This window comes from Pungitius pungitius, chromosome 14, assembly GCF_949316345.1.
Source record: "Pungitius pungitius chromosome 14, fPunPun2.1, whole genome shotgun sequence".
Taxonomy (NCBI): Eukaryota; Metazoa; Chordata; class Actinopteri; order Perciformes; family Gasterosteidae; genus Pungitius; species Pungitius pungitius.
Window position 1 is genome coordinate 12,546,686 of NC_084913.1, and position 24,359 is coordinate 12,571,044.

The 24,359-nt window shown below is 43.2% G+C and overlaps 1 protein-coding gene across 12 annotated transcripts in view; it reads left to right on the plus strand.

Annotated features, from left to right (window-relative positions):
• Positions 1 to 23,471, plus strand: part of syne1b (spectrin repeat containing, nuclear envelope 1b) — a 77,507-nt gene extending 54,036 nt beyond the window's left edge. For 8 of the 12 annotated variants that reach the window (XM_037486729.2, XM_062557247.1, XM_062557248.1 and 5 more), the window contains 51 exons: positions 60 to 236; positions 1,171 to 1,362; positions 2,013 to 2,144; positions 2,254 to 2,354; positions 2,452 to 2,605; positions 2,722 to 2,850; positions 2,942 to 3,097; positions 3,261 to 3,470; positions 3,585 to 3,686; positions 3,788 to 3,907; positions 4,011 to 4,211; positions 4,354 to 4,527; positions 4,925 to 5,056; positions 5,409 to 5,605; positions 5,778 to 5,910; positions 6,739 to 6,921; positions 7,106 to 7,255; positions 7,436 to 7,612; positions 7,712 to 7,867; positions 7,964 to 8,119; positions 8,271 to 8,441; positions 8,579 to 8,712; positions 8,797 to 9,001; positions 9,126 to 9,308; positions 9,429 to 9,575; positions 9,672 to 9,826; positions 9,967 to 10,114; positions 10,194 to 10,288; positions 10,425 to 10,659; positions 10,940 to 11,134; positions 11,375 to 11,500; positions 11,724 to 11,879; positions 12,739 to 12,897; positions 13,107 to 13,273; positions 13,373 to 13,535; positions 14,103 to 14,290; positions 14,395 to 14,545; positions 14,662 to 14,844; positions 15,032 to 15,169; positions 15,611 to 15,802; positions 15,909 to 16,236; positions 17,146 to 17,214; positions 17,933 to 18,060; positions 18,306 to 18,432; positions 18,556 to 18,767; positions 18,876 to 19,076; positions 19,188 to 19,316; positions 19,519 to 19,731; positions 19,887 to 19,979; positions 20,818 to 20,876; positions 22,453 to 23,471. In XM_037486729.2, the coding sequence (XP_037342626.2) occupies positions 60 to 236; positions 1,171 to 1,362; positions 2,013 to 2,144; positions 2,254 to 2,354; positions 2,452 to 2,605; positions 2,722 to 2,850; positions 2,942 to 3,097; positions 3,261 to 3,470; positions 3,585 to 3,686; positions 3,788 to 3,907; positions 4,011 to 4,211; positions 4,354 to 4,527; positions 4,925 to 5,056; positions 5,409 to 5,605; positions 5,778 to 5,910; positions 6,739 to 6,921; positions 7,106 to 7,255; positions 7,436 to 7,612; positions 7,712 to 7,867; positions 7,964 to 8,119; positions 8,271 to 8,441; positions 8,579 to 8,712; positions 8,797 to 9,001; positions 9,126 to 9,308; positions 9,429 to 9,575; positions 9,672 to 9,826; positions 9,967 to 10,114; positions 10,194 to 10,288; positions 10,425 to 10,659; positions 10,940 to 11,134; positions 11,375 to 11,500; positions 11,724 to 11,879; positions 12,739 to 12,897; positions 13,107 to 13,273; positions 13,373 to 13,535; positions 14,103 to 14,290; positions 14,395 to 14,545; positions 14,662 to 14,844; positions 15,032 to 15,169; positions 15,611 to 15,802; positions 15,909 to 16,236; positions 17,146 to 17,214; positions 17,933 to 18,060; positions 18,306 to 18,432; positions 18,556 to 18,767; positions 18,876 to 19,076; positions 19,188 to 19,316; positions 19,519 to 19,731; positions 19,887 to 19,979; positions 20,818 to 20,876; positions 22,453 to 22,690 (8,220 nt within the window). In that variant the 3' untranslated portion in view covers positions 22,691 to 23,471. The remainder of the gene's footprint in view (positions 1 to 59; positions 237 to 1,170; positions 1,363 to 2,012; positions 2,145 to 2,253; positions 2,355 to 2,451; positions 2,606 to 2,721; positions 2,851 to 2,941; positions 3,098 to 3,260; positions 3,471 to 3,584; positions 3,687 to 3,787; positions 3,908 to 4,010; positions 4,212 to 4,353; positions 4,528 to 4,924; positions 5,057 to 5,408; positions 5,606 to 5,777; positions 5,911 to 6,738; positions 6,922 to 7,105; positions 7,256 to 7,435; positions 7,613 to 7,711; positions 7,868 to 7,963; positions 8,120 to 8,270; positions 8,442 to 8,578; positions 8,713 to 8,796; positions 9,002 to 9,125; positions 9,309 to 9,428; positions 9,576 to 9,671; positions 9,827 to 9,966; positions 10,115 to 10,193; positions 10,289 to 10,424; positions 10,660 to 10,939; positions 11,135 to 11,374; positions 11,501 to 11,723; positions 11,880 to 12,738; positions 12,898 to 13,106; positions 13,274 to 13,372; positions 13,536 to 14,102; positions 14,291 to 14,394; positions 14,546 to 14,661; positions 14,845 to 15,031; positions 15,170 to 15,610; positions 15,803 to 15,908; positions 16,237 to 17,145; positions 17,215 to 17,932; positions 18,061 to 18,305; positions 18,433 to 18,555; positions 18,768 to 18,875; positions 19,077 to 19,187; positions 19,317 to 19,518; positions 19,732 to 19,886; positions 19,980 to 20,817; positions 20,877 to 22,452) is intronic. The other 4 variants (XM_062557246.1, XM_037486732.2, XM_037486734.2 and 1 more) reach the window with 3 other exon arrangements.
• The last annotated feature ends 888 nt before the right edge of the window (positions 23,472 to 24,359 follow it).

The window sequence follows — 24,359 nt, forward strand, 5'->3', positions numbered from 1 at the left end:
GTTTCTGTATCACTGAATTATTTGACTGATGTGATGAACAAAAATGTGCTATGCTGCAGGAACGTATTAGCGACCGCCTGGAGGGTCAGCAGCAGGAACAGGCCATACAGCTCCACCACGCTCAGGCAGACGAGCTGGACCTGTGGTTGACCAGAATGCGCGGTGCAGTCACCTTCATCCTTGAACCTAAACCTCTAGACGAGACAGACATGGAGGATCAGCTTGCCGAATGTCAAGTAAGAGCTCCTCCTGCTGTTCATTCAGAGCAATAGATGCAAACAACATTTGAATTATTATAGAAACTAATTTGAATGAATATGAGCTTCTTAATAACAATGATGGCATAAGAAAAATAGCCAGGATTGGCAATTCTGCTGTTGGAGGGCTTTTGGAGCCCTTTTTTCTAGATGTTCAGCCATTGTTGCTGGTCTGCACACAATTTGCCAGGGGATTAATTACACATTCGTTTTATACAATATTTAGTTTTTTTTATCACATATGGCTCACCTCAGCGGGATAGGAACCAGCAGTACTGAGCCAGAGTGTTAGTGGATAAACAAGAGCATTAGAGACTGCAACACTAGTCTTAAGTAGATTATGCAGATATCTGTTTGACTGGGCACCGTTAGCGGCATAGGGAGGAGTAGTCAGAGGTTGTGGCTTTCAGACGATTAATAGATCCCACTTCTGGGATTGGTGTTGGTCATAAAGCTGCTAGAATATCCAAGTAGGAAGGGGGAGTGACTCCGCCTTAGAAAACCGACAGTAATCGACAGCAGAATAGCGCCAATGCTTTAGGAAACGAATGCATCTTCAGATTTTGGCACAGCATTCACTGCTGAGTGTCGTAAACCAGTCTGGACTTAGAATGGTGATCTGGGGACAAGGATTGCTTTTAAATGTCCAATTTAGCATGTATGCTGAAGAGCATGGAGCGTGAAGGATTAGTGGTAATATGTCGTACACGAGGCGAGGCCGGAGAGGTGGGCCAAGGATGAGAGCAGAAGGAGAGCTCTCACTGTCCCGTGGCTGAGGAAAGCTGGTGGTGTAGGGGGTTCAGTCGGACCCTGACCCCCTGTTGGCCTGGACGGTCTGTTGTGAAGCGACCAGAGCTTCTGTTGGTCCTGAGACACTATGTATGAGCTGGCCTCTCTCCTCCTGCTGCTGCAGAACATGCTGCTGGAGATTGAAGAAAAGGTACTGGCCCTTTCAGAGCTGTCCATGCACAGTGAGAACCTGCTGCTGGAGGGCCGGACGGAGACCAGAGAGGACGCCGAGCAGTTGGCCGGGAAGTTATGCATGTTGAAGGGCAGCCTTTTGGAGCTGCAGAGGATGCTACAAGACAAGCTGGTTAACATCCAGGTGAGGTGGTTACATGCTTTCAGGGCTGAGATACACTAATGTGTGTAGGTGGCACCAATCTTATCTCAATAGTCCCTTTTCACAGCATCCATTTTGACATGTTATTACAGGGTAAATACATGTGGGATTGATACAATTATTTATGGTCCTCTTCAATTTAGTCCAAAGTTATTCTAGTTAGTCAGCATGCACAATATCAGAGCCATGGCCAGACTAAACTTTTTTACTTTATTACGCCTTTTTTTTTACCATGCAATGACATGCAAAATGTCTTCTTCAAGAAGGATGTATATCATATGGTATTGACCTCAGTCCCCTCTGTGTACCTTGTATTCAAAATAAAAACATTTCCCCAAAACACTATTTTCTTTTAAACTGCGCTATAAAGACAATACGTCTTACTCTGACTCAGACTTACATATTTATTAAAGAATTACAATCCCAGATTGTTATCTATCTACCAGTCAATTCTGACTGGTAGATAGACAGAAGAGAACAGACCTGCCAAGAGAATATTGAATAATTGTCTTGCTAAAGCACCTCCTTTGCTTTAGGATTTCTGCAAAACAATTGAAAGCTGTTTCATAGTTGTGCTTCCTTGCCAATATGCTTTACTTATATTTTTTCTGATACATTGTGTGGTCCTACAGGTCTCTCTGCAAGAGCGGGATGATAGTGAATCAGACTCCAGCCTCTCTCAAAGTCCCAGTGTGCAGGATTGGCTGGTCCAAGCCCGGACCACACGTTCCCAACAACACCAGGACAGTCTGCAGAGACAGAGGGTACATTTGCCCCCTTGTGTGTGGCCGTGGAGTGTGCAGATTGGAATGTCCTTTCTCAAATGATTTTCAATCCAATCTAAACTTTTTTACATTTTTTTTTGCTTTTTAGGAACTGGAGGAGCAGCTCGCTGAACAGAAAAAGTTGCTCCAGTCAGTGGCCAGCAGAGGAGAGGAAATCCTCATCCAGCAGGCTTCGCCCAGCAGTGCCAGGTTTTTTACATACAGTTAACTCAAATGTGTAATGATTCCTCTGACAGATTACAAATGCAAGATTTATTAATTCATGTTTTTGTCACCCACCGTGAAGTACATCAGAGCCGTTTTCACTAGCAGCTTTGGTTGAGAGGGAATCTCAGGCTGCTAGAGAGCAGCTAAGGCAGAAATGGGAGAGCTTGAGATTAGAGCTCAAAACTAAGCTGCAGCTCCTGCAAAAAACCCTGGAGCAGGACCTCAAACAGCCGGTATTTACCCTGTTGTGTTATTGTTAGCTTAAAGTAAAGTGTATTGACATTGTTATTGTCGTTATTTTTCCGGCATGGGACTGTTGCTGACTCCTCGTTGTTGTTGTTTTTTGCAGGTTTACTCCAGAGCTTCTCGTGTGACCACAGCTGGATCGCTGTTCAAAGGAGAAACACGGGCTGACAAATCCTCCCTGAATACTCTGTATGATAGCTTCAGACAAACAATGGAGGACATGACCACTCAGGTTTTATTATTTCTCAAAAACGATTACAGATCTGAATCCATTCTGTGTCAACCTGCCCATGGAAATTTGCAACCCCCTTGTGTGTACATAGCCTGGTGGTGATGAGGCACAAGTTGTGCAGATGGAACAGCAGCTCTACACGGCTGTGTCATCCACCTCCTCCTGGCTGGATGGTGTTGAGAACAACGTCTTCTCTGGCTCAGTACTGCTGGTTGAAAACCCAGAGACCCAGCTAGAAAAGCAGGAGGTACAATCAGGCATAATTGTGTTGCTTCTTTAATTATTGCAGACTTAAATAGCAGATCTGGTAGTACTCATGTGAAGTCAAAGTTTAACTATGTATTTAATCTTTCATGTAGCAGTTGACTATTTTTAAATCTTCCGTTAACTGTTTCCAAACATTCTTCCAGACCTTAGAGAACGATGTGAGGCATGTAGTAGAGGATGTGAAGCTCAGCCAGACTCTGCTAGCTGGGTCCTCAGGATTGATACAAGAGGACCGATCGTTGCTCGAGGACAACCTTGGCTGCCTGAAGGAGAGATTAGGAGCTCTCGGTCACGCCCTGGAACAACGTGGTGACCACATGAGGACTAGAGCACATGAGCTCACAGCCTACCAGGTATGAACATGAAAAAGTCTATGTATCCATCCATCCTAACCCTAACCCTATCCATATATGTACAGTACAGTATTATACTTTTTTATAATATAAATTGTGTTTTGTCTGACACAGACGGAGTTGCAGCTTCTCCAAACTGCTTTTATTGAGACAAAGTGCCAGATCCTGCAGGCTTTAGCTGGAGCCATGGATAGACCAGCCTCGAAACAACTGGAGGTAGTGAAAGCTTTGGCATAGACATGCATTCACACTCCCCCTTCTTTTCCCCATCAACTCTTACAGAACAATAAATCCTTGTGAATTGTCATCTTTCCTAGGTTATTGCCAGTGCCGAAGACAGCCTGAAAGACTTTGAACAGAGGATTGCGGAGCTAAAAACCAGAGGAGCATCCCTTCAGGCGGATCAGATATCAACAAACAAAATACTGAAGCTCCAGGTAATGAATATCACTGAGAGCTCTCACTAAAAACTGTTCAGTCTGAAAACCAGGCAGAAAAAGTCTAGCTTTCACTAAGTCATGTCTTTTGTTTTGTTTTCAGGATTCCTATGAGGAGCTGGTGATGACGGTGGGTTCCCGGCGTAGCGGACTGAACCAGAACATGGCTCTGAAGGAGCAGTACGAACGTGCACTGCAGGACCTCACTGACCTGGTGGACACAGCAAAAGACAAGATGGCAGCCGATCAGAGGATAATTGCCAGCTCTGTGGAGGAAGTCCAGAACCACCTGGGCAAACACAAGGTTTGATCAACTTGTGCGCTGTTGTGTTGTTAAGCTAGAATGATTTTAGGGATATTTGTCATTAATAGAGTGAAAACACAGCTATTAATGCTGGAGATACACTACTGCTCATTGATGTGTGGGTCTGATTGTGTTTTTTTAGGAGTTCTTCCAGGGCCTGGAGTCCCATATGATTTTGACGGAAACATTCTTCAGAAAAATCTGCGTTCTTATGCTTCCCAAAGAGAGTCAGGCCCTGGAGGAGACACTGGCTGAGGCTCAGAGCGTCCTCAAAGAGGCCCACTGTAAAGGAGTTGAGCTGGAGTGTATCCTGGAGGTGAGAGATAATTCTATTTGTGTTAACTATTATTTTTCTTTTGAAAGAATACTGATAAAAACATAAAAAATCTGACATTTGAAAGGCTTGTGATGGTACACACTTGTTTAATGCTAAATGGCAATTATTTATATGTAGTAAATAACTTAAATAAAACAAAATCTATGAACTGTGGAGAAACCGTCTCAATGTATTTATGCTTGAAAACTAAAGCTATTGAAGTTTATTTTACACACAATTTATTGGAAAACTTGTTTTTAAATCTCAAGGATGGAGAAAGAGATCACAGCAGCTGCTAGAGTATTATTGTGTTATGTCTCTTCAATGAGAAATTCAATTTGAAAGTGTGTGAAAACTTTAGACTGGTACTCTACATCCTTTGTAATCTTTTTTTCAGACTTGGTGCCGCTTGGTGCAGGATTATCAAAGTCTGAACCACCAATTGGAGGCTGTTGAAGAAAATATTCCTTCTGTTAGCCTGGTGGAGGAGACAGAAGAAAGACTCATGGACAGAATTTCATTATATCAGGTACAATGTGATATCATTATAGGATATCCCACCATGATCCTAAACAGCCACCATACTTGTACTGTTACAAAACTGTTGTTTATGTAAGAATGCCTCAAAATATTGTAGTAGGATTTGATGTGTGGCAGAGGAGGACCAAAGTACAAGAAGCCAGCACACTTTATATATTTGTTTTTCTCTATAATTTACTTTGTATGGTGTTGTTTTACTAGGGGAAGATTAGCTTTGCTTTTATTTAATTTTCCCACTCAGTATCACTCACTTTCTTCACTCAAACCCCCTCCGTTGGTGCAGCTCCAGCTAAAATGGTACTTTTCTAAGATGTAGTTGTCTGCTTCCATTCTCTGTAAAGGGTCTAAAGGGGAGACTGACAGAGTACCAGCACAAGCTACACCAGGTGTTGGGTGAGGGCAAACATCTCTTGCTGTCAGTGTGCTGTCCCGCGCTGGAGAACCAACTCGCGCTGCTGGGGGAACACTGGCTCAACAACACTAGCAAGGTCAACAAGGAACTACAGCGCCTGGAAGCCATCCTGAAGCACTGGACCAGGTCAGAAATACATCAGAATCAGAACTTTTCAGCCATTAAATCCATATGGTATGCCACGGGCAAACAGAAACACTATCTTTAAGTAGGGTCTTTGAAATGGGTAGCTTGGAAAAGAAATTTGATTTCTCATTGCATGACTTTATTCTATGATTGAAATTCGGTTTTCCTCTAGGTATCAGAGGGAGTGTGCAGAGCTCAGCGAATGGCTGCAGTCTGCTCTCGAGCGTCTGGAGTTTTGGAATACGCAGGCGGTGTTAGTGCCACAGGAGCTGGAAACTGTCAGAGACCATCTCTCTGCCTTCCTTGTAAGGCTACAGTTCTTTTTCGTTCTCTTTTACCTTTTGTGTCTGTATTTAAAAGTGTCACGGGGTGTGTGGTTGAAGACCCAAACGCAGAGAGATCAGGTCAAGTTGGTTTTTTAATAAACCCCCCCCAGAATAAGTGACAAAACAGGGCAGAGCAGTCCACAAAATGTCACACGGCATACAGAGCACAGAGGAACAGGTAACACACCAATAGACACAACGGGACACGGAGGGTTAAATACTAAATTCACAAGGGAGGCGGGTGATCAGACCCCGGAGGATACAATCAGAGACAAGGTGGACGATCACAAAGGCAGGAATAACATTCGCAGGAAGTGAAGAAAGCAAAAGGAACAAGAAAAAAAAATAAGAAATGCAAAAAAACACCAATGTGGCTAATAGTCCTTATTAAAGTATCATCATCTTCAGAATGCTATATTGTATATTATTAGACATTTAAATACTAATCTGTTAGCGTTGCAGCTGGTAATAATAGTTGCTTATTTTCATTACTTTATATACCTATTTTTAGTTTAATCTTTATTAATACATCATAATGTATTTGTTTTAATAATCAAAACATAAGTGACTTAGATTCTAAGATAAATATGGTACAATAAAAGATACAATATTTTCCTTTTCAAATAAAGCACAGGTTCCTCCACTTGTAATTTTTTATATAACCTTGTTTCACCACTGGTCATGGATGCATTAGTAGTAATATACTTCCTGTGTCATTTTCAAAAAACTATAAATATTTAATTTAATATCATCATAAGTTAAACCTTTCATTGCATACTAGCTGACTCTTGTTCCCTTCCGTCTCAGGAGTTTTCAAAGGAAGTTGAAGGCAAGTCCAGCCTGAAGAGCTCCGTGATCACCGAGGGCAACCAGCTGCTGCGTCTGAAGAAAGTGGACACGGTGATGCTGCGGTCTGACCTGGCACGCATTGACACTCAGTGGACTGAGCTGCTCACACGCATCCCAGTGGTCCAGGAGAAGCTGCATCAGGTAATGTTACATGCAGCACAACTGAGCGGGCTTAGCTGCTCCAGGGCAAATAGGATTTCCCTTTTCTGCTGCTTCACTGCTACACAGAAGCGTTCACTCAAGGTTGCCCTGCAACTGGCAGCCTGTTTGTTTTTTCTTACTGGTTGTTAAAAATGCTGCTTCAATGGGTTCCATTTTTTCTCAGATCCAAATGGAGAAGTTGGCATCCCGCCATGCGATTTCTGAGCTGTTTAACTGGATATCACTGATGGAGAATGTCATTGAGGAGAATGAAGAAAACCTTAAGAGTGCAGTAGGGTCAAATGTGATTCAGGACTACTTGCAAAAGCACAAGGTAGTGGACTTCAAATATTTTTGTTATTGATTTCGATAAGACATGTATGCCAGCTAGATGACTTTTCAATATTTTATGAATTGGATGTGTACGTTTTTGAGGGTTTACAAATTTGAATGTTTAAACTTTTTCAGAATCTGTAAAAAAAATGGTATATACTCAGTTTTTCCTTCATTTCAGGGTTTCCGGGTAGATTTAAGCTGTAAGCAGTTGACCGTTGACTTTGTCAACCAGTCAGTGATGCAGATCAGTGGTCAGGATGTGGAGAGCAAGCGCAGTGATAAGACAGACTTTGCTGAGCGACTGGGAGCCATGAACAGACGCTGGCAGGTCCTGCAGGGCCGCATCAACGAGAGGGTGAGGACAGAGTCGCTGTTACTGGAAAGGAAGATAGCCACTCTCATTTATTAGTGCAAAATAAGTATTTACAGTTTGATTTGAACAAAATACTTGTAGATTCAGTTCCTGGAGAGCCTTTTGGAGATGTGGTTGGAGTATGAGAGCAGTGTTCAGGCCCTGAAGTCCTGGATGGCAACTCAGGAAGAACGATTAAAGAGGAAACACCGGATAGAGGATCTAACATCTGTGCAGAATGCTCTCAAAGACTGCCAGGTAGTGCTATCACTGATTTATCAAAACATTTACAGTAAATACCCGGACATGCTGTTATTATCATATCATGCTCACGTCCACATTGTTAACCTGTAGGAAATGGAAGAGTTGGTGAAGGAAAAAGAGAAGGAACTAGAGAGAGTGGAGGAGCAGGGCTGTGCCCTTGTCCAGAACAAGACCGATGAGGCCTGTGCTATCGTCATGGAGACACTCCAGGGTGTCAATCACACCTGGGCTAACCTGGACCACTTGGTAATCTCCCCTGTCGTCTTAATACTCTTTATTTATGTTACATTAGTAACAGCCATCTATTCTGACCTCAGCTCTTACTTGTTCTGTCTGTTTGGCCCTTGTCGTAACAATTTAACAAAGTTACCATCTGTTTTTATTTGACTTTTAATAGATCGGACAACTAAAAATCAGCCTGAGGTCAGTGCTTGATCAGTGGAGTCTATACAAGCGAGCTTCAGAAGAGATCAATGGCTACCTGATGGAGGGAAGGTATTCTGTATCTCGTTTCCGCCTCCTCACGGGATCCCTGGAGGCTGTTCAGCTGCAGGTGCAAAGTCTGGAGGTATGTCAGGATGAGGATTGACCTGTCAGCTGGACGGTTGTCCCCCAGAGGAATTGATTTCTTTTGTTGCGATAGTTTACATTCATATTTCTGTATGCTTGCCGGGGAATTAAGCACTGCGTTTTTCACCTGTAAAGGATTTGCAAGAGGAGCTGGAGAAACAGGAGAGCAGCCTGAGAAAGTTTGGTGCTGTGACCCACCAACTGCTAAGGGAGTGTCACCCTTCAGTGTCAGATTCCCTCAACAACGCCCTCAAGGACATCAATGCAAGGTGACCTTAAAGTTGAAAAATAAGTTGTTCACTGATTGAGGCGACCTCATCTCTTACATTGACCCATGTCATATCTGCGCTAAGATGGAGCGGCTTGCTGGAGGAGATTGCGGAGCGTCTGAGAAGCAGCAAAGCCCTGCTCCAGCTATGGCAGCGCTATAAAGAGCTTTACGAGACGAGCTGCAGCAGCAGCCAGCTGCAGGAAGAAAAGGCCGACCAGCTCCTCAAGCTCGCCTGCAGCAAGGATATTGCTGATGAGGAAGTGTCCGACTGGATCCGAGAATGCAGCGTGAGTGCGCCAACATCTGTGTCACTGTTGATCCCTTTTGCATGAGATCAACTGTTCAGTATTTGTTTAGTTTTGAATGAAAAAAAAATACTTCACTCTACATTTGGACTGTGCTTTTTCTCAGGAGGTGCTCCGGTCTCAAGCTCCAGCGCAGGCCTCCCTACAAGTTCTCCAACAACTGGGAGAGCAACTGAAACAGCAGGTGGACACATCAGCAGCATCGGCCATCCAGTCAGACCATCTCTCTCTCAGCCAGCGGCTGGCTGCCGTGGAGCAGGCCCTCACTAGACAGCTCACCACACTGCAGGTAGAGAAAAGGCTTTGTTACTAGTTTTGACTTCAGCTTGTCTCTATTAAGTAGACAGTCCTCCAATCAGAATCATGCTCTTTAAACTTATGGATGACCTAAATTTGTCTCCCGCACTAGACTGGAGTTCAGGACTATGAAATCTTTAACGATCAGCTGGATTCACTGGGGCGCTGGATAGTCGAAGCTGAGGAGGCTCTGAAGGTGCAAGATCCCAACGGGTCCACCGACCCGACAGTCATCCAAGAACGCATGGAGGAGCCCAAGGTAGCCATCTCTTCACTTTTGTCAGTTTGAAAGAACCAATTTTGCTAATTGTCCTGTGACTGAGGATTTGAACATTTCTCTCTTGCCCTCTAACAGAGGCTCATGCTGAAATTCAGCAGTATGGCTCCTGAACTGGAGCGTCTTAATGAACTCGGGTACCGGCTGCCTCTTAACGATTCAGAGATCAAGCGAATGCAGAACCTCAACAGGAGCTGGTCCACCGCCTCAGCACAGACCACAGAGAGATTCAGGTATGACATATGAAACATAAATGGGGCTTCCCAGCACAGTTTTAAGAAAACATTCAAAACACCACAGATGTTCACTGAAGGCAGAAGATGACGCAATTGTTGGGTATTTCATTATTTTAACCGTATACTGCTCCTTGTAGCAAACTCCAGTCCTTCCTGCTGCAGCAGCAGACTTTTCTGGAGAAGTGTGAGACATGGATGGAGTTCTTGGTCCAAACAGAGGAGAATCTGGCCGTGGAAATTTCTGGCAACTACCAGAGTTTGATGGAGCAGCAAAAAGCTCACGAGGTGCGAGTTCCTTTTGAAGTAAAATACTTAATACTTGTTTTGTTAATTTGTAATCATTAATCATTTTGTTGTCTTCCAGTTATTCCAGGCGGAGATGTTCAGTCGCCAGCAGATCCTCCATTCTATCATCAGCGATGGACAAAAGATGTTGGAGCAAGGGCAGGTTGATGACAGGTAAAAAGCCCAAATCATAGTATTTGTAGTCTATTATTCTAATATACCATATTTTTGTGAGTACAAGATTGCTTTATCACAAATAAATCCATTCTAAGTCTTCCTTTGACAATTAAGCAACTTTCCTGTCCTGCAGAGATGAGTTCAACCTGAAGTTGACTCTCCTGAGTAACCAGTGGCAGGGCGTAGTGCGGCGTGCTCAACAGAGGCGAGGCATCATTGACGGTCTGATACGTCAGTGGCAGCGCTACAGAGAAATGGTGGAGAAACTGCGCAAATGGTTGGTGGAGGTCTCCCACCAAGCAGAAGCCCTTCAGCCTGGGACCGCCGTGCCTCTACAACAAGCCCGGTCCATGCTGGACGCTGTCCAGGTACGTGGTGCTTACAGCTTACAGAGCACACACCTCATCTCACATTTATCTGGGCGGTGCTGGACAGACGGACACACCTTTAATGTTGAGTCACTTGAGATCAAAATGTTGTTCAATCAGGCGAGAATACACACACACTTGAGCTTTAGCAGCGATTGGGGCAAAGAGGGCACCACGGTTTCTTAAAAATCAATAGCGTCTCATTTTTCCTAATGTGATGAACTGAACATGCAGGATATTGACGGGTCTGTGTGCTGTGTCATTGTGCTTTCCGGTTCAGCTGAAGGAAAAGGTGCTGCAGCGTCAGCAGGGCAGCTACATCCTGACGGTGGAGGCTGGCAGACAACTGCTCCTGTCGGCTGATAGCCGGGCGGAGGTGTCCCTGCAGACAGAGCTTACTGATATCCAGGAGCGATGGAAGCATGCCAACGTCTGCCTGGACAGACAGAAGAAAGAGCTTGCCATCTTGTTAAGGGTAAACCATGCAAATAGCAAGCAACTTGTGGAGAACATGAAACCTCTGGTCACATTAGAGGGATACTATTAATGTCTTTGCTTTAGAGATTCACGCTTTCATTGGTTTTGTGCTTTCTAAAACAAAAAGCTTATACTAGGGGTTTAAATGATGAATTCCAAATATATTTAGACACAACTGTTATTTTGCTCTTCAATACTAAATGATATAGTATTGCAACTGTGTGTGTGTAATGTGCAGGACTGGGAAAGGTGTGAGAGAGGTATTGGTGGATCACTGGAAAAACTTAGAGCCTTCAAACGGCAGCTTTCTCAGCCTCTTCCTGATCACCATGAGGATCTGCAAGCTGAGCAGATGCGCTGCAGGGTAAAAAGCGTTTCATTATATAACAGTACAGTACACAAACAACACAGGGCTGGGGCAGTGTTGAGTTATTTGAAGTTATTTGATGTTGTCCAGTACGCTAAGCTGACTTAGTTATACATTTAATGTAATTGAAATCGTTCTTCAGGACATAACCTGTTAAATGTTTTTTCTGCAAAATGTAGTCATTGACGTTTTGATGATGCTAATAACTATTTGATATCAGGACTTGGAGAACACATTTGATGGCTGGACTGGGGATCTTGCCCATCTGAATGTGCTGCGAGAGTCGCTGTCTTGCTACATCAGTGCCGAGGACCTGTCTGTGCTGCAGGAGCGAATTGAGCTGCTGCATCGACAATGGGATGAAATCTGGCACCAGGTACGTTTCAATAAACAGTACACTAAACATTTTGTGAATATACTGGATACTGCATATCTGTTCACCTTCTGGAGCATTATTCAAATAAAACCATTCAATAATAACTTTTTTGTATATAGCACCTCATACGGGCTCAAGAGCTCACTGATGTGAGGCAGGAGTGAGTTTGTTCAGAGCCTTAAAAACAAGCAGTAAAAGTCAAACCTAAAGCTCACATGTAGCCAGTGAAGAGCAGCAAGGACTGATCAATTCTCTGAGATCAATTCTCCTTGTAAGGGTTACAAGTGCTTCTTTCCCACATCCTGTATCACACAGTATCTACCACTCACAGGGTCAGTATCTAATACAGTGCTCTTGTCTCTGCAATTCTTTGAGATAATTCAATGTAATGAGCAGTGTCAGTTTGCCAACATCAACTACAGTTTACCATCACATGCACTAAAGACGTAAAACAATGTAAAAAGGCCTTTCCTCATTGAATTTATACTCACATTGGTTTGCAGGGTTTAACCCATTACTATTGTGGGCACTGTTCCTTAGGTTACTTAAATAACAGCATGTCACAGCAAGTTTAAAAAGGAACTTGTACGAAACAGTTGCTTTGGCATGCAAGGTTAAACCTCAAAGTGGTGAGTTGCATCCTGTGTTGAGTAGATGTGCACACAGGAAACACACAGAAGCACACACTTGCTGCTTGATGCAAATGAATCATTCATGGTGCAGCCATCTCTAACCCGGCTTTCGTTTGAGACTTTTCAACACGAATGCACTTGTTAGATTTCAACATGCATTCATTGATGGTAATTATGCACTTTGCACAATGATGTACTTAACTTAATATGTCAATGTGCCTCTGCAGCTGTCGCTACGCAGGCAGCAGGTGAGCGAGAAGCTGAACGAGTGGACGGTATTCAGCGAAAAGTATAAGGAGCTCTGTGAGTGGCTCACCAACATGGAGAGCAAGGTATCCCAAAATGGAGACATCAGCATTGAAGAGATGATCGAGAAGCTCCGCAAGGTACAAAGGAATTTCCAATCAGTTTTTTTTTTTATAACGCAGCTAATGCCACACCACTTTTTGTCATGGTTTGCTTTATTCCGTCTTTAAATATATGGCTTTTCTTCACACAGTGTTTCTCAATTCATAGTCTTGCTGTTGCTTTAAAGCTCAGCATTTCAAGTTTTATCGTCATCCTAATGCACTGTTTGCGTTGCGCTGTGTATCAGGACTACCAGGAGGAGATCACGGTGGCAGAGGAAAACAAGCTGCAGCTGCACCAGCTGGGAGAGCGCCTGGCCAGAGCCAGTCACACAACCAAAGCTGCTGAAATTGAGCAAAAACTCAACAAAGTCAACGACCGCTGGCAGCACCTCCTGGATCTCATTGGAGCCAGGTGAAAAAAGACACACTCACACCCGAAAAGCTTAAATAGATATTGGGTAATTTGCGTAGTATGTTGCATCATTGATTTCTGAATGAATTTCTTCAACAGGGTGAAGAAGTTGAGAGAAACTCTGGTGGCCGTGCAGCAGCTGGATAAGAATATGAGCAGCCTCCGCTCGTGGCTGGCCCACATCGAGACCGAGCTGTCCAGACCCATCGCCTACGACTCCTGTGACTTCCAGGAGATCCAACGGAAGCTGGATCTGCAGCAGGTAACCTACTGTCCAGTGCAGTGCATAACATATGTAAAATACTGTATCATAGATCTTACAATAATATTTTAACAATTAGCATGGTTAATCTGCAACCTCAAAAAAGGACTCAGTAGTTTCAACAGATTGCATTGATCCAAGTTCCTTAATTCTCCGAGCACTTATTTGATGGGACCGGTAAATCAAGAACTCTTTTGAAATGAATTCGGTGGTCCTTTAGTGGCTATTTAAAATAGCAATTAGTCGGAAATGGAAAATGAGTCTCAACTGTATTAATGTTTGGGATTTTACAATCAAAAGTCATTAGTTTACAGTGTCCGTCCTGGCAAAATGATTATAATTCACCCAACTACATGAAATAGCAGCATATGAGTTGCAACATACGATTTTCTGCCCCAACCCCTGTAAAATATATACAGCTTATAGAGGTTGTTTCTCAATTGGCTTCCTCTGAAATTTTCCCCACGCCACGCCACTGCATTACGTCGTTATGTTTCTCCACCTCCCTCCCTCATTCCCATATTACATATTACATTCACTCGCCGCTTCTCTTTTCTCACCTCTCAGGAGCTTCAGCGTGACATAGAGAAACACAGTACAGGAGTGGCGTCTGTCCTGAATCTGTGTGAGGTGCTCCTGCACGACTGTGACGCCTGCGCCACCGATGCCGAGTGCGACTCCATCCAGCAGGCCACTCGGAGCCTTGATCGCCGCTGGAGGAGTATCTGTGCCTTGTCTATGGAGAGGAGACTCAGGTAAGATGTCAGATGTAAACAAAGAGTGTAGTCTGTAATCGTAGGGATGGAAAAAATGCCACGGTTAGTGTTGTATGTAAAAAATGATGTTTTTCCTCTGATAGAATTGAGGAGACGCGGCGTTTATGGCAGAAATTCCTGGATGACTTTGCACGATTTGAGGAGTGGCTGGCCACTTCAGAAAAGACTGCTGCTCTGCCCAACTCTTCTGGTGTGCTGTACACTGTGGCAAAGGAGGAGCTTAAGAAATTTGAGGTATTTCAAAAACAATCCGTCTGTTCCATTAAAAACATTTCCAATATATATTTTTTCTCTATTTAGTAGGTTCTGTTGATTAAGAACCATGTTGGTGAAACTGTGTGTTTCTGTAGGCCTTTCAGAGGAATGTGCACGAAAGCCTAACCCAGCTGGAGTTAATCAATAAGCAATATCGCCGACTGGCCAGAGAAAACCGCACTGACTCGTCCTGTCGTCTGAGGGAGATGGCTAACGATTCCAATCAGCGATGGGACAACCTGCAGAGGAGGGTGGCATCCATTCTACGCAGACTCAAGGTAAACGCTTAATTAATTCACAATTACTTTATTGAAATCAAAGTTCCATCCCCACACTTTCCTGTTTTTCTGCATTTCCGATCTGCCTGTTTTACTTTATTTTGAATCAATGACTAATGAAGCTAAATATGTACATTATATGCGTTATTATCATTCTAAGAGCAGAATCTCTATTTCAAACGTGCAGCACTTTATTAGTCAGAGAGAGGAGTTTGAGACAGCCAGAGACTGCATCTTGGTGTGGCTGACAGAGATGGACCTGCAGCTGACCAACATCGAACACTTCTCCGAGTGCGACATTCAGGCCAAGATCAAACAGCTCAGGGTAGGTTTGTCACAATGCCCCTCAACAACATGGTCTGCAACGTATTTGATAAGCATACCTCCTGAATTAAGGAGATTTATATTGAGTATATCGAGTAGGGTGCATGTAGTTTTAGAAATGTTTGCAATGAGACGCCTTAAACACTTTCTCGACAGAATTATTTAATAAGCCACAAACTTGTACAATTGGAAATGATTTTAAGCCCAACCAGTTTTCTTCTTGTGGTGTATTAGGCCTAAAGTATATTAGTCTAGACTGACTGATATTACATGATGACCTTGTTTAGTTTTAAGTCACACTGGGCACTAAAATGATAATATCAAATTAGTAATTAGAAAAAGTCATTCAATTACAAATTGAGACGGTGAAAGGATCTTGTGTTCAGCATAAAAAAGAAAATGACTGAGGATTTGTTTATCTGTCCTCCTTCCGGTCCTGCAGTCTTTCCAACAGGAGATCTCCCTCACTACAGCCAAGATTGAGCACATCTTCCACCAGGGAGAGGCGCTGATAGAGAAGAGCGAGCCTCTGGATGCTGCTGTCATCGAGGAGGAGCTAGAAGAGCTGCAGCGCTACTGCCAGGAAGTGTTTGGTCGAGTGGAGCGCTACTACAAAAAACTCATTCGGCTTCCTGTAAGACCTGAGATTGAGAGCACAGCGAAGATCACCAGTCACCAAATGAAAATGTACACACATTATTATAAGCACTTAAAAATGAATGAATGTGCTTCTTCTTCAGCTTGCAGACGATGACACTGAGGTGTCCCTCTCGGACCGAGAGCTGGAGCTGGACGAGCCCTGTGATTTGTCCAACCTCCCATGGGGTGAGCGTTTGGGGGATGGGTTCCTGTCCCCTCTGCCCTCCTCCGGCCGGTCTGCCTCCCTGGCAGCTCAGCTCCGGACCGAGCGCTCGGGCAGGGACACCCCAGCCAGCGTGGACTCTATTCCCCTCGAATGGGACCACGACTACGACCTCAGCCGAGGGCTGGAGAGCGCCAGCAGGGCCCTGAGGGAACAGCAGAGTGAGGAGGGAGACTTCCTCCAGAGGCCCAACTCTGCCTTGTCAGGTTAGTTTAAAAACACACACGTTTTTCAGATGTTCGATTCATAAAAATATTGTATGAGATATTGTTTTTTAGATCTGTTTTAACGGAAAAACGAAGAACGGTTCTGATCTGTAGTTTACGGTCACAGGTTACATATTTAAAGTGTGAGCACTTACGCCGAAGAGGATTGTCCTCCAAAATTTCTACTGGTTTGTAGTGAAGGTTTTTTCACTTTAATAATAACAATAATTGAATAATTAAGGCCTAAAGAAGAAAGACTATCCAGTAGTTCATAGGAAAAAAGCAGAAATCTGCTAAAAGTCAGAAGACAATAATACAAAATATGTGTATCAGAATAATATTTTTCTTCTTTGCTCTCCAAATCATAATCTAGTGAACTTATTCCATGTTGAGACCAGATGAAGTGTGATTGAGCGAGACACTAACTGCCAAACTCGCATAAGGTGCTGATCAATTGTCCACTTGACTGACGTTTGCTTTACCTGAGGAGGCGGGAAAAAAAGCGTATATATGTTAGAAAAAGAAAAGCTAATAAAAAAATCACATGTAGCATCAAATTCCAGACAATATGCACTGAAATTCAGTTTAACAATGGATACATGTTTTCAAACAGTTTGTTCAAATACAATTTTTAACCCTTGAACGACTCACTAAGGATACATTGGTTAAAACATACAATAACTCTTTAGTATTTAGTTTATTTGGGTTTGATCCAATTTGCTAATGATTGACATGTTTCTTTTAGATGCCGGTGATCAACTTTTGTCACACAACATATTGTCAATGCAGTGTCCTTGTGACGGATAGGAAAACTCTAATAGCAGATGAATACCAGGTCAATCAGTTCATGGAGTAAAACAGTGTAATGCCCGCTGCTGAATGTGTGTACTGTACAATGTTTTTTTTCAGATGTAGTGATCCCAGAGAGCCCAGAGGCCTATGTTAAACTTACAGAACAAACACTGAGGTCCTCCACTGGTAGGCAACAGCAGACTCCAGCTGAGTGATGTAACACTTACAGCCTGATCACCGGCTTGGACTTTGATTTGTGTTGATTTTCCCTCTTATACACACTTTGGCCACACGCTGTCACCAACGGCAACACTTTCTAACATCGAGGGATAGGGTCAATTCCATTTTTACCGCTCCACCGATTCACTGTGTCTGCTTTGGGTTCTAATTCAGCAGAATTGAAATGGAATTCAGCCTAACCTTTATTTCTAACTGGCTTCCTTACTTTGGCTTGAGTTTGATGTGTAGCTAACCTACAGATTGGTTTGATGTGCTACCTGTGTTTCAGAAAAGCATGCTGTGTTATTGTCACAATGAAGTCTGAACTTCTTGCAGAAGGGATTGCAGATTTATTTAATGTATATGTATTAAAGGCTCCGTTCACACAGAGGCACATTGTGTAGGAAAAATGCTTTTAAGCTGAAGGATATGACTCCTAATGAAGGCAGGAGAGAGAGAGCACTGCGATGAGGCAGAATGCGTGAGGTGGATCGCTTGGTACCACGAGTCACGAGTTCTATGTTCTTCTTTCAACTCATTCTTTACTCTCAGAGTCTAGTGTTTCTCTGTCTGAACGGTGCTTTATCTCTTTTGGGGTGTAAGGATTTTTTAAATTGTCAATATGATACATCACATGTTCACAATTAAAAGATCAAAAAACAAACATCTGATGTTGTGTCTACAGGAGAGGTCGCCTCTACGGACTCACATGTTCACTCTCTGGATTCCAGCCGCTTCCACCTGCTACAAACGGACAGCGGACGCAGCCGCACCCCCACAAGCGCAGAAATGGATGCCTCGTATATGGGATATGTACGTGTTGCTCTCACTGCTAAATGAGGCCCAAACAACTTCATGAAAAGTTGAAAAAGTGATAGTTAATTGTATTTTGTCTATTCATATGCAATCTTTAAGAAAAATAAGACCTCAAACAAGTGTTTATCTATGGTTTTAAACGATGTTGAAATTAAACGACAAGGTTGAAATATATATCTTTATATATATCAGTTTCTCCGATTAGATTTTCAAACAGCATCTAACATTGATTGAATCTGTAGATGCGGCTGATGGGTGAGTGTCGGGGCAGTATTGACACAGTGAAGAGGATGGGCTTTGAGCTGAAGGAGGAGGAAGACACAGGGTCGGGACTGGCAGATCCCAGTAGCTCAGAATCCCAGACATCAGGTAATACGACGCCTCAACCCGTCATGCATGCATATATCCTACATTACCAAACCTTTCAAAGAATGAACATGACAACCCTGGTGAATTCAGCTTGGATTGTGAATGTGTTTCCCTGTAATCAAGGGGTGATTGAGCGCTGGGAGCTCCTGCAGGCTCAGGACCTCAGCAAAGAGTTGCGCACAAAGCAGAACCAGCAGCAGTGGCAGCAGCTAAACTCTGACCTGAACAAAGTTTGGACCTGGCTGGGGGAGACGGAGGAAGAGCTGGAGCAGCAGCGGAGACTGGACCTCAGCACGGACATCCAGACGATAGAACAGCGCATCAGAAAGCTCAAGGTATAGTTTTCTATTTGCTAGTAGATTTGTCTGTTTTGATCCTTTCTAGTTCTCTTTTTAATCTATACAGCCTTTTTAAATACATGTACAATACTTGTTTGTCTACAGGAGCTGCAGAGGGCGTACGACAAACGCAAAGCCATCGTGATGTCCATCAATCTGTGCAGTGCTGAGTTTGTGCACTCAGCCACGGAGGAGTCCAAGGAGCTGCAGGCCAAACTGAGAGATATGAACAACCACTGGGATAAACTGGGAAGCTTACTGGAGGAGTGGAGGTCTTCATTACAAGAAGCTCTCATGCAGTGTCAAGTAGGTGCCAGTCATCCATGATTAAGACAGGCAGCAGTTATTCTGAAAGTTAATGTGAGATTGTTTCGAAAGGGCTGTATCCAACTGTTCTGATCCACATCTGATTACCAGGACTTCCATGAGATGAGTCATGGTCTGCTGCTTTGGTTGGAAAACATTGACCGCAGGAGGAATGAGGTGGTCCCCATCGACCCCATCCAGGACAGTGACACTCTACACGAGCATCATAAGACCCTCACGGTAAAGACAATATTGTGTGTATATATATATATACACAAAAATGATTTATTTGAGTCATTGCATAACCTTCAGATAAAGGGCTTCGTGGCTCTTCATCCCAAACCTCCAGTGCATTTTCCTTCCTGTTATGAGTTACACTCATTTAGATCTAAGTTGATTGAAATACGTAAGACTCACGTCTCAAATTCCCAATCGCCCGCAGCAAATCCGTCAGGAGCTGCTGGACTCCCAGCTCAAAGTCGCCTCGCTGCAAGACATGTCCCTCCAGTTGCTGGTCAACTCTCAGGGCAGCGACTGCCTGGAGGCCAAAGAGAAGGTTCATGTTATTGGAAACCGCCTCAAAATGCTGCTAAAGGAAGTAACCCGAGACCTCAGAGAGCTGGCCAAGATTCTGGACATCACAAGCAGTCAACAGGTGAATCTTCACTGTGTACCTGTGCATGGTTTTAGATTTACAAAGATTGACTTTCTTTCCTAAAGTAGATTTAAGAAACAGAAGGCTGCCATCTGCCTACCAAGGTCTTCTTTTTCACGTGTCGCTCTATTTTGTGGAAACGTTTCATTCGAAAGGATCTTTCGTCTTGGTCGTCCGCTGATGATCTGGACACCTCCGGTTCCCTCAGTCCTGCATCAGGAAGGAGCACGCCAAGTCGACGGCGATCGGTAACGTAAACGTCTGCCAGTACATGCTGCTCCATGTGAAGCCGGGTGTTTAGTGGCCCCTCTGCATAACGAACCTGTGCCCCAAATGCCCCGTTTGAAACCACGTTCACCCTGTCGTCCCAAGACCTCTCCTCACACCTTTCTACACCTCCACAACCTGCTCTACACTCCCTCTGTCTGATTTCTAAACCTTTTTCATGCATTCCGTGTATTCCCAGAGCAAGCATTCCACAAGACTAGTAGGGGAACTTTTCATTTCTTTACACTATTCCTTGAATGACTTTTTCAGTTCTACCCTTTTCTCTTCCAGCACAAAAGTAAAAAACACTATCCTACAAATCTTCTTTCCCCCAGTAAACTTTCCTCTAATTTCTTGTCACTCTACTTCTGGTTTGACCCCTGTAGTGGTAATACTGTTAATCATAAAACTGCTAAATGTAAATTAGAAGCATAAGCTCTAGTATGATGTATAAAGCATGACATCATACTTGTTTTGTATCGAAGGGTACAAGAATCAATATTGATTCATGGTCTACCAAGCATGTCGCTGCTTATATTATGTGTGTAGACAAATGTCACTGTTAAGAATCATCACATTGCATAATAATTCATAGCCTCCTATTTGCAAAAGACAAAGCACTTCAAAGTAATTACGGACTTTGAAAAGGCCAGATTCCCTGTTATCAAAGTTGACAAAATCAACCTTTTCATATGATTTTGTTGCCACTCTTCTTTCATTTTGGGAGTTTTCTTTTCATCCGTAGCTTTGTCTTGATTTGCCTGGACTGAACCATACTTTCTTTCTTTTACCTCCCCCCCCCCTGTTCATTGCAAACAGCAACGGGGCAAATGTAGTCTGTCACAGCCTGGACCCTCTGTGAGCAGTCCACAGCACAGGTACCTTTCTGTTGGTTTCTAGCACACCCAGAAGATAATGGAACTCATCCGCCCATGATGCACATCATCTTAATCCTACCGGACGGTTTTTGAAGATTTTGAATCATTCCAATTTCAGTTTTTGTGGCAGATTAGCGGCTCATGATAGTGAGTTCCATCATCTTCTGTCAGTCTAGACGCTCTGTGACGAGGTGCACTGCAGCCCACACGTCCTCGATGAAAGAGTTTCACGAGGGATGGTGCACGGCCTCCTCGGCTGCTTAATATCGCTAACCAGCAGGCGTTTACTACCTAAATAACACAAATATTTCTATATGTCTAACAATCCCTCGCTGTTACTGTTGCTCAAACACAAACACTTTTTTTTTGCCGAGCCAGTAAATGTCTGCAATGAACAATGCAAAGGCTGCAGTTTCTCTTTCTCTCTCACTCTCTCTCTCTCGTGTGTAACGTTTCTTCTGCTGCTGCTGCTGCTGCTTTCTCATCAACTTTTCACCATCTCCCACCCTCTCAGTCTGTCACCTGTGAGTCTCAGGTCTCCATTTGTAAAGTGGTAAGGGGCACGTTGGGTGACATAATGTCCATTCATTCCTGGAATCAGGGATCATTTGAATGAAATTCTTCATAATTTAGAGAGTACTGCAGGCCTCTTCTCTTAATTTAGATACATTTACTTTTTTGTAGTGTAAGTGAGCTTCTTTTCAATAAATCCCTTTAGCTGCTTCCATCCTTTGAGGATAAAAATAGAGCGTTTTTGCTGTGGGTGATGGTGACTGTAAATTACACAATTAACTGGTATGACACTGGGAAATTCATGTTTCTGCTGGGAGCTTTCTAACACAGGCTAGCAGTACCTCCAGGCCTTTTAATAAGGAGAATGGTATCAATCTCTGCAAAGAGACCAAATCTACATATTTTCTTTCGAAACGCTGACCTACACTACTTTTTTTAAAGAGTCTGGTTCTAATTGCTGTTGCTCCTCTTGCCCTCGGCATGCTTTGCATTTTCCAACAGGACTTTCAAAGAGTCATGTGACTATTCAGCTGCTAATGGCAGCATGCATTTTGACTTTTACATCCTTTGCAAAAGAACGTAAGCTTACATATTAAATGTATTTGTTTGATGCAGGATTGTAAAGTATGTACGCTTCTATGTGTCTTTGTGACTGTGTTTAGCCGCCCAGTGTCAGTCAGCATGTAGATCCCAGTGTGAAACAATGTCCCGACACTGTGTTTGGAAAACAGCATGGAGCTCATGAGCGCTGTCACGCAGGTCCTCTGTCGCTGAACTGAGGCTTTATTTGGATTGAAAGTTGGTGGACAGCAGCTTAACAATGAGGCGTATGCAGAGAAGGATATTGGATTACAGAAAAGTTCAGTTTGTCTATTCAATTAGACTCATTTCATTTGTAGGTTACTTTCATTTAGTTTATTTTTGTGCAAATAAAATAGAGACCTATTTAAGGTGACCGCTGTGATGTTATCGCATCACCAGATAGCAGGATTCTGGTCATTCCGACGGGTTGAGGTGAGAGACTCTGTGCTGCTGTGTTGTGAATGCGTGTTTTTCCGAGCAGGTCTCGCAGCGACGCTGGATCCGCTTCCTTCCATTCTGACACTGAGACTGTTGGTGGATCCTCGTTTCTGTGGCGTGTCCTCTGGGTCGCGTTGCCTCTCCACCTCGTCATGCTCCTGCTACTGGTCTTCGCCTTCATGCTGCCGATGACCGAGGAGGACTACTGCACTCAATCCAACAACTTTGCTCATTCGTTCTACCCGATGCTGAGCTACGCTAACGGACCACCTCCAGTGTAGACGGGCTGCACCTTTCATTTCAGTGTCCACGCATCCGAATGACTTGAACTGAAATGAAATTGATATCTTTTATGTCAATCATGTTGGGAGAGAGAGTGATCTTGGTCATCCATTTGTGCTGCAGAAATATAAGCTGCCATCCACATTTAATACCTTATTGTGTAGCACATAGGATCAAGCATCTCACTTTGTCACTCAGTGTAATGATGTGTCAGTTAAGGGGCCACGGTGGCCAGTGCTGGATGAGTGAACTGGAGATGAACTCATAGACATGTTGTATTTTTCTGAAGAGATCTGTCAGTGGATAGCACCAAAGGTAAATGCTGAAATATAGCTTCAAACTCCAATATTTTAAACAAAACATTTCATATAACTTACTTTGCAATTATTTTTTTACCATTTATTTTTGCATGCAGTTCTGATCTTTTATTTTATTTACATACATTCTCCATTTTTACTTGTCATTTACATTGATTCATGTACGATTCTTTTGAGCCAAACAATGTGGTTTAATTTCTAAGCCAGACACATTTCAAGAGTTTAACTTTAACATCATTCACCCATTGTCTTTATACATCTAGCTGTTTTATTTTATAACAAAATATAAGATACAACTTTAGAATTGAGAATTATGAAATATAGTATTGTATATTTTGTATGACTGTGGGTATCAAAATGTTTAACAGTCCAGGATTATTTAACATGTGTATATAATGGTCCAAAAGAAATATGAAAGATGTATGTATATGCGACCATCAAAAACAACGAATGCCAAATCCTATTGTTCATGTCCGTCCTTTTATTTGATGTGATTTACATGTCTAAAATGTTTCAGTGAATCATATCTTTACTGAGCTTTTGTGAAAACACAAATAGGAATATATAGTGTTGTATGATTTGATACTGTACAACTTTTATTTTTGATATACTTTTGAAACCACAAGAATACATCAACATTTGAGTAGAGTTTGTCTGAGTCAGTACGACAATGGACAACAGACAACGTAGTGCAGGAATAAGATTAAAATATAATGGAATATATGCTATGGGTTAGTTAAGTTAAAAATAAAAATAAAGTGCACCAGCCAACAGAAAGTGACAAATTAAAGTGACTAGTGTATGTACATGGAGTGAGAGTCAGTGAGGGGGGGCCCGGGCTCTGTTGCTGAGCCCGACTGCCGAAGGGAAGAAACTGAGGTCTTAGTCCTGATGGACCTCAGCCTCCCGCCGGATGGAAGGGGCACAAACAGGTTGTGTCTGGGGTGAGAGGGGTCACCAACAATCTTTCTAGCTCGTAACTACGCTTCTATGAATCCTGGATGACCCGAGGTAATGCCGACCCACTGCCCCCACTGGTCCCCCCTCACGGAGAGGACCACCGCTCCGGGTGACCCCCAGAGTTCTTAGTCACTGGGAATCCAGTGAAGTTAAAAGACGGTGAAGAAGCTAAGCTAGACAATAAGGTGCAATTTAGTCCATGTTCAATAACACATGTGTGTCATAAAGAGTTTTCCATATGTTCTAGAAGCATCCTGGCAACACCAAACACAAGCAACACCTGGCTCCACCAGGAGGGTTGTCAATGACAACACACAGATCTCAAAAGAAAATTACAATTTAATTCAATTTAATTATTCTTATAAAAACAGTGAGCATAAATTATACGTAT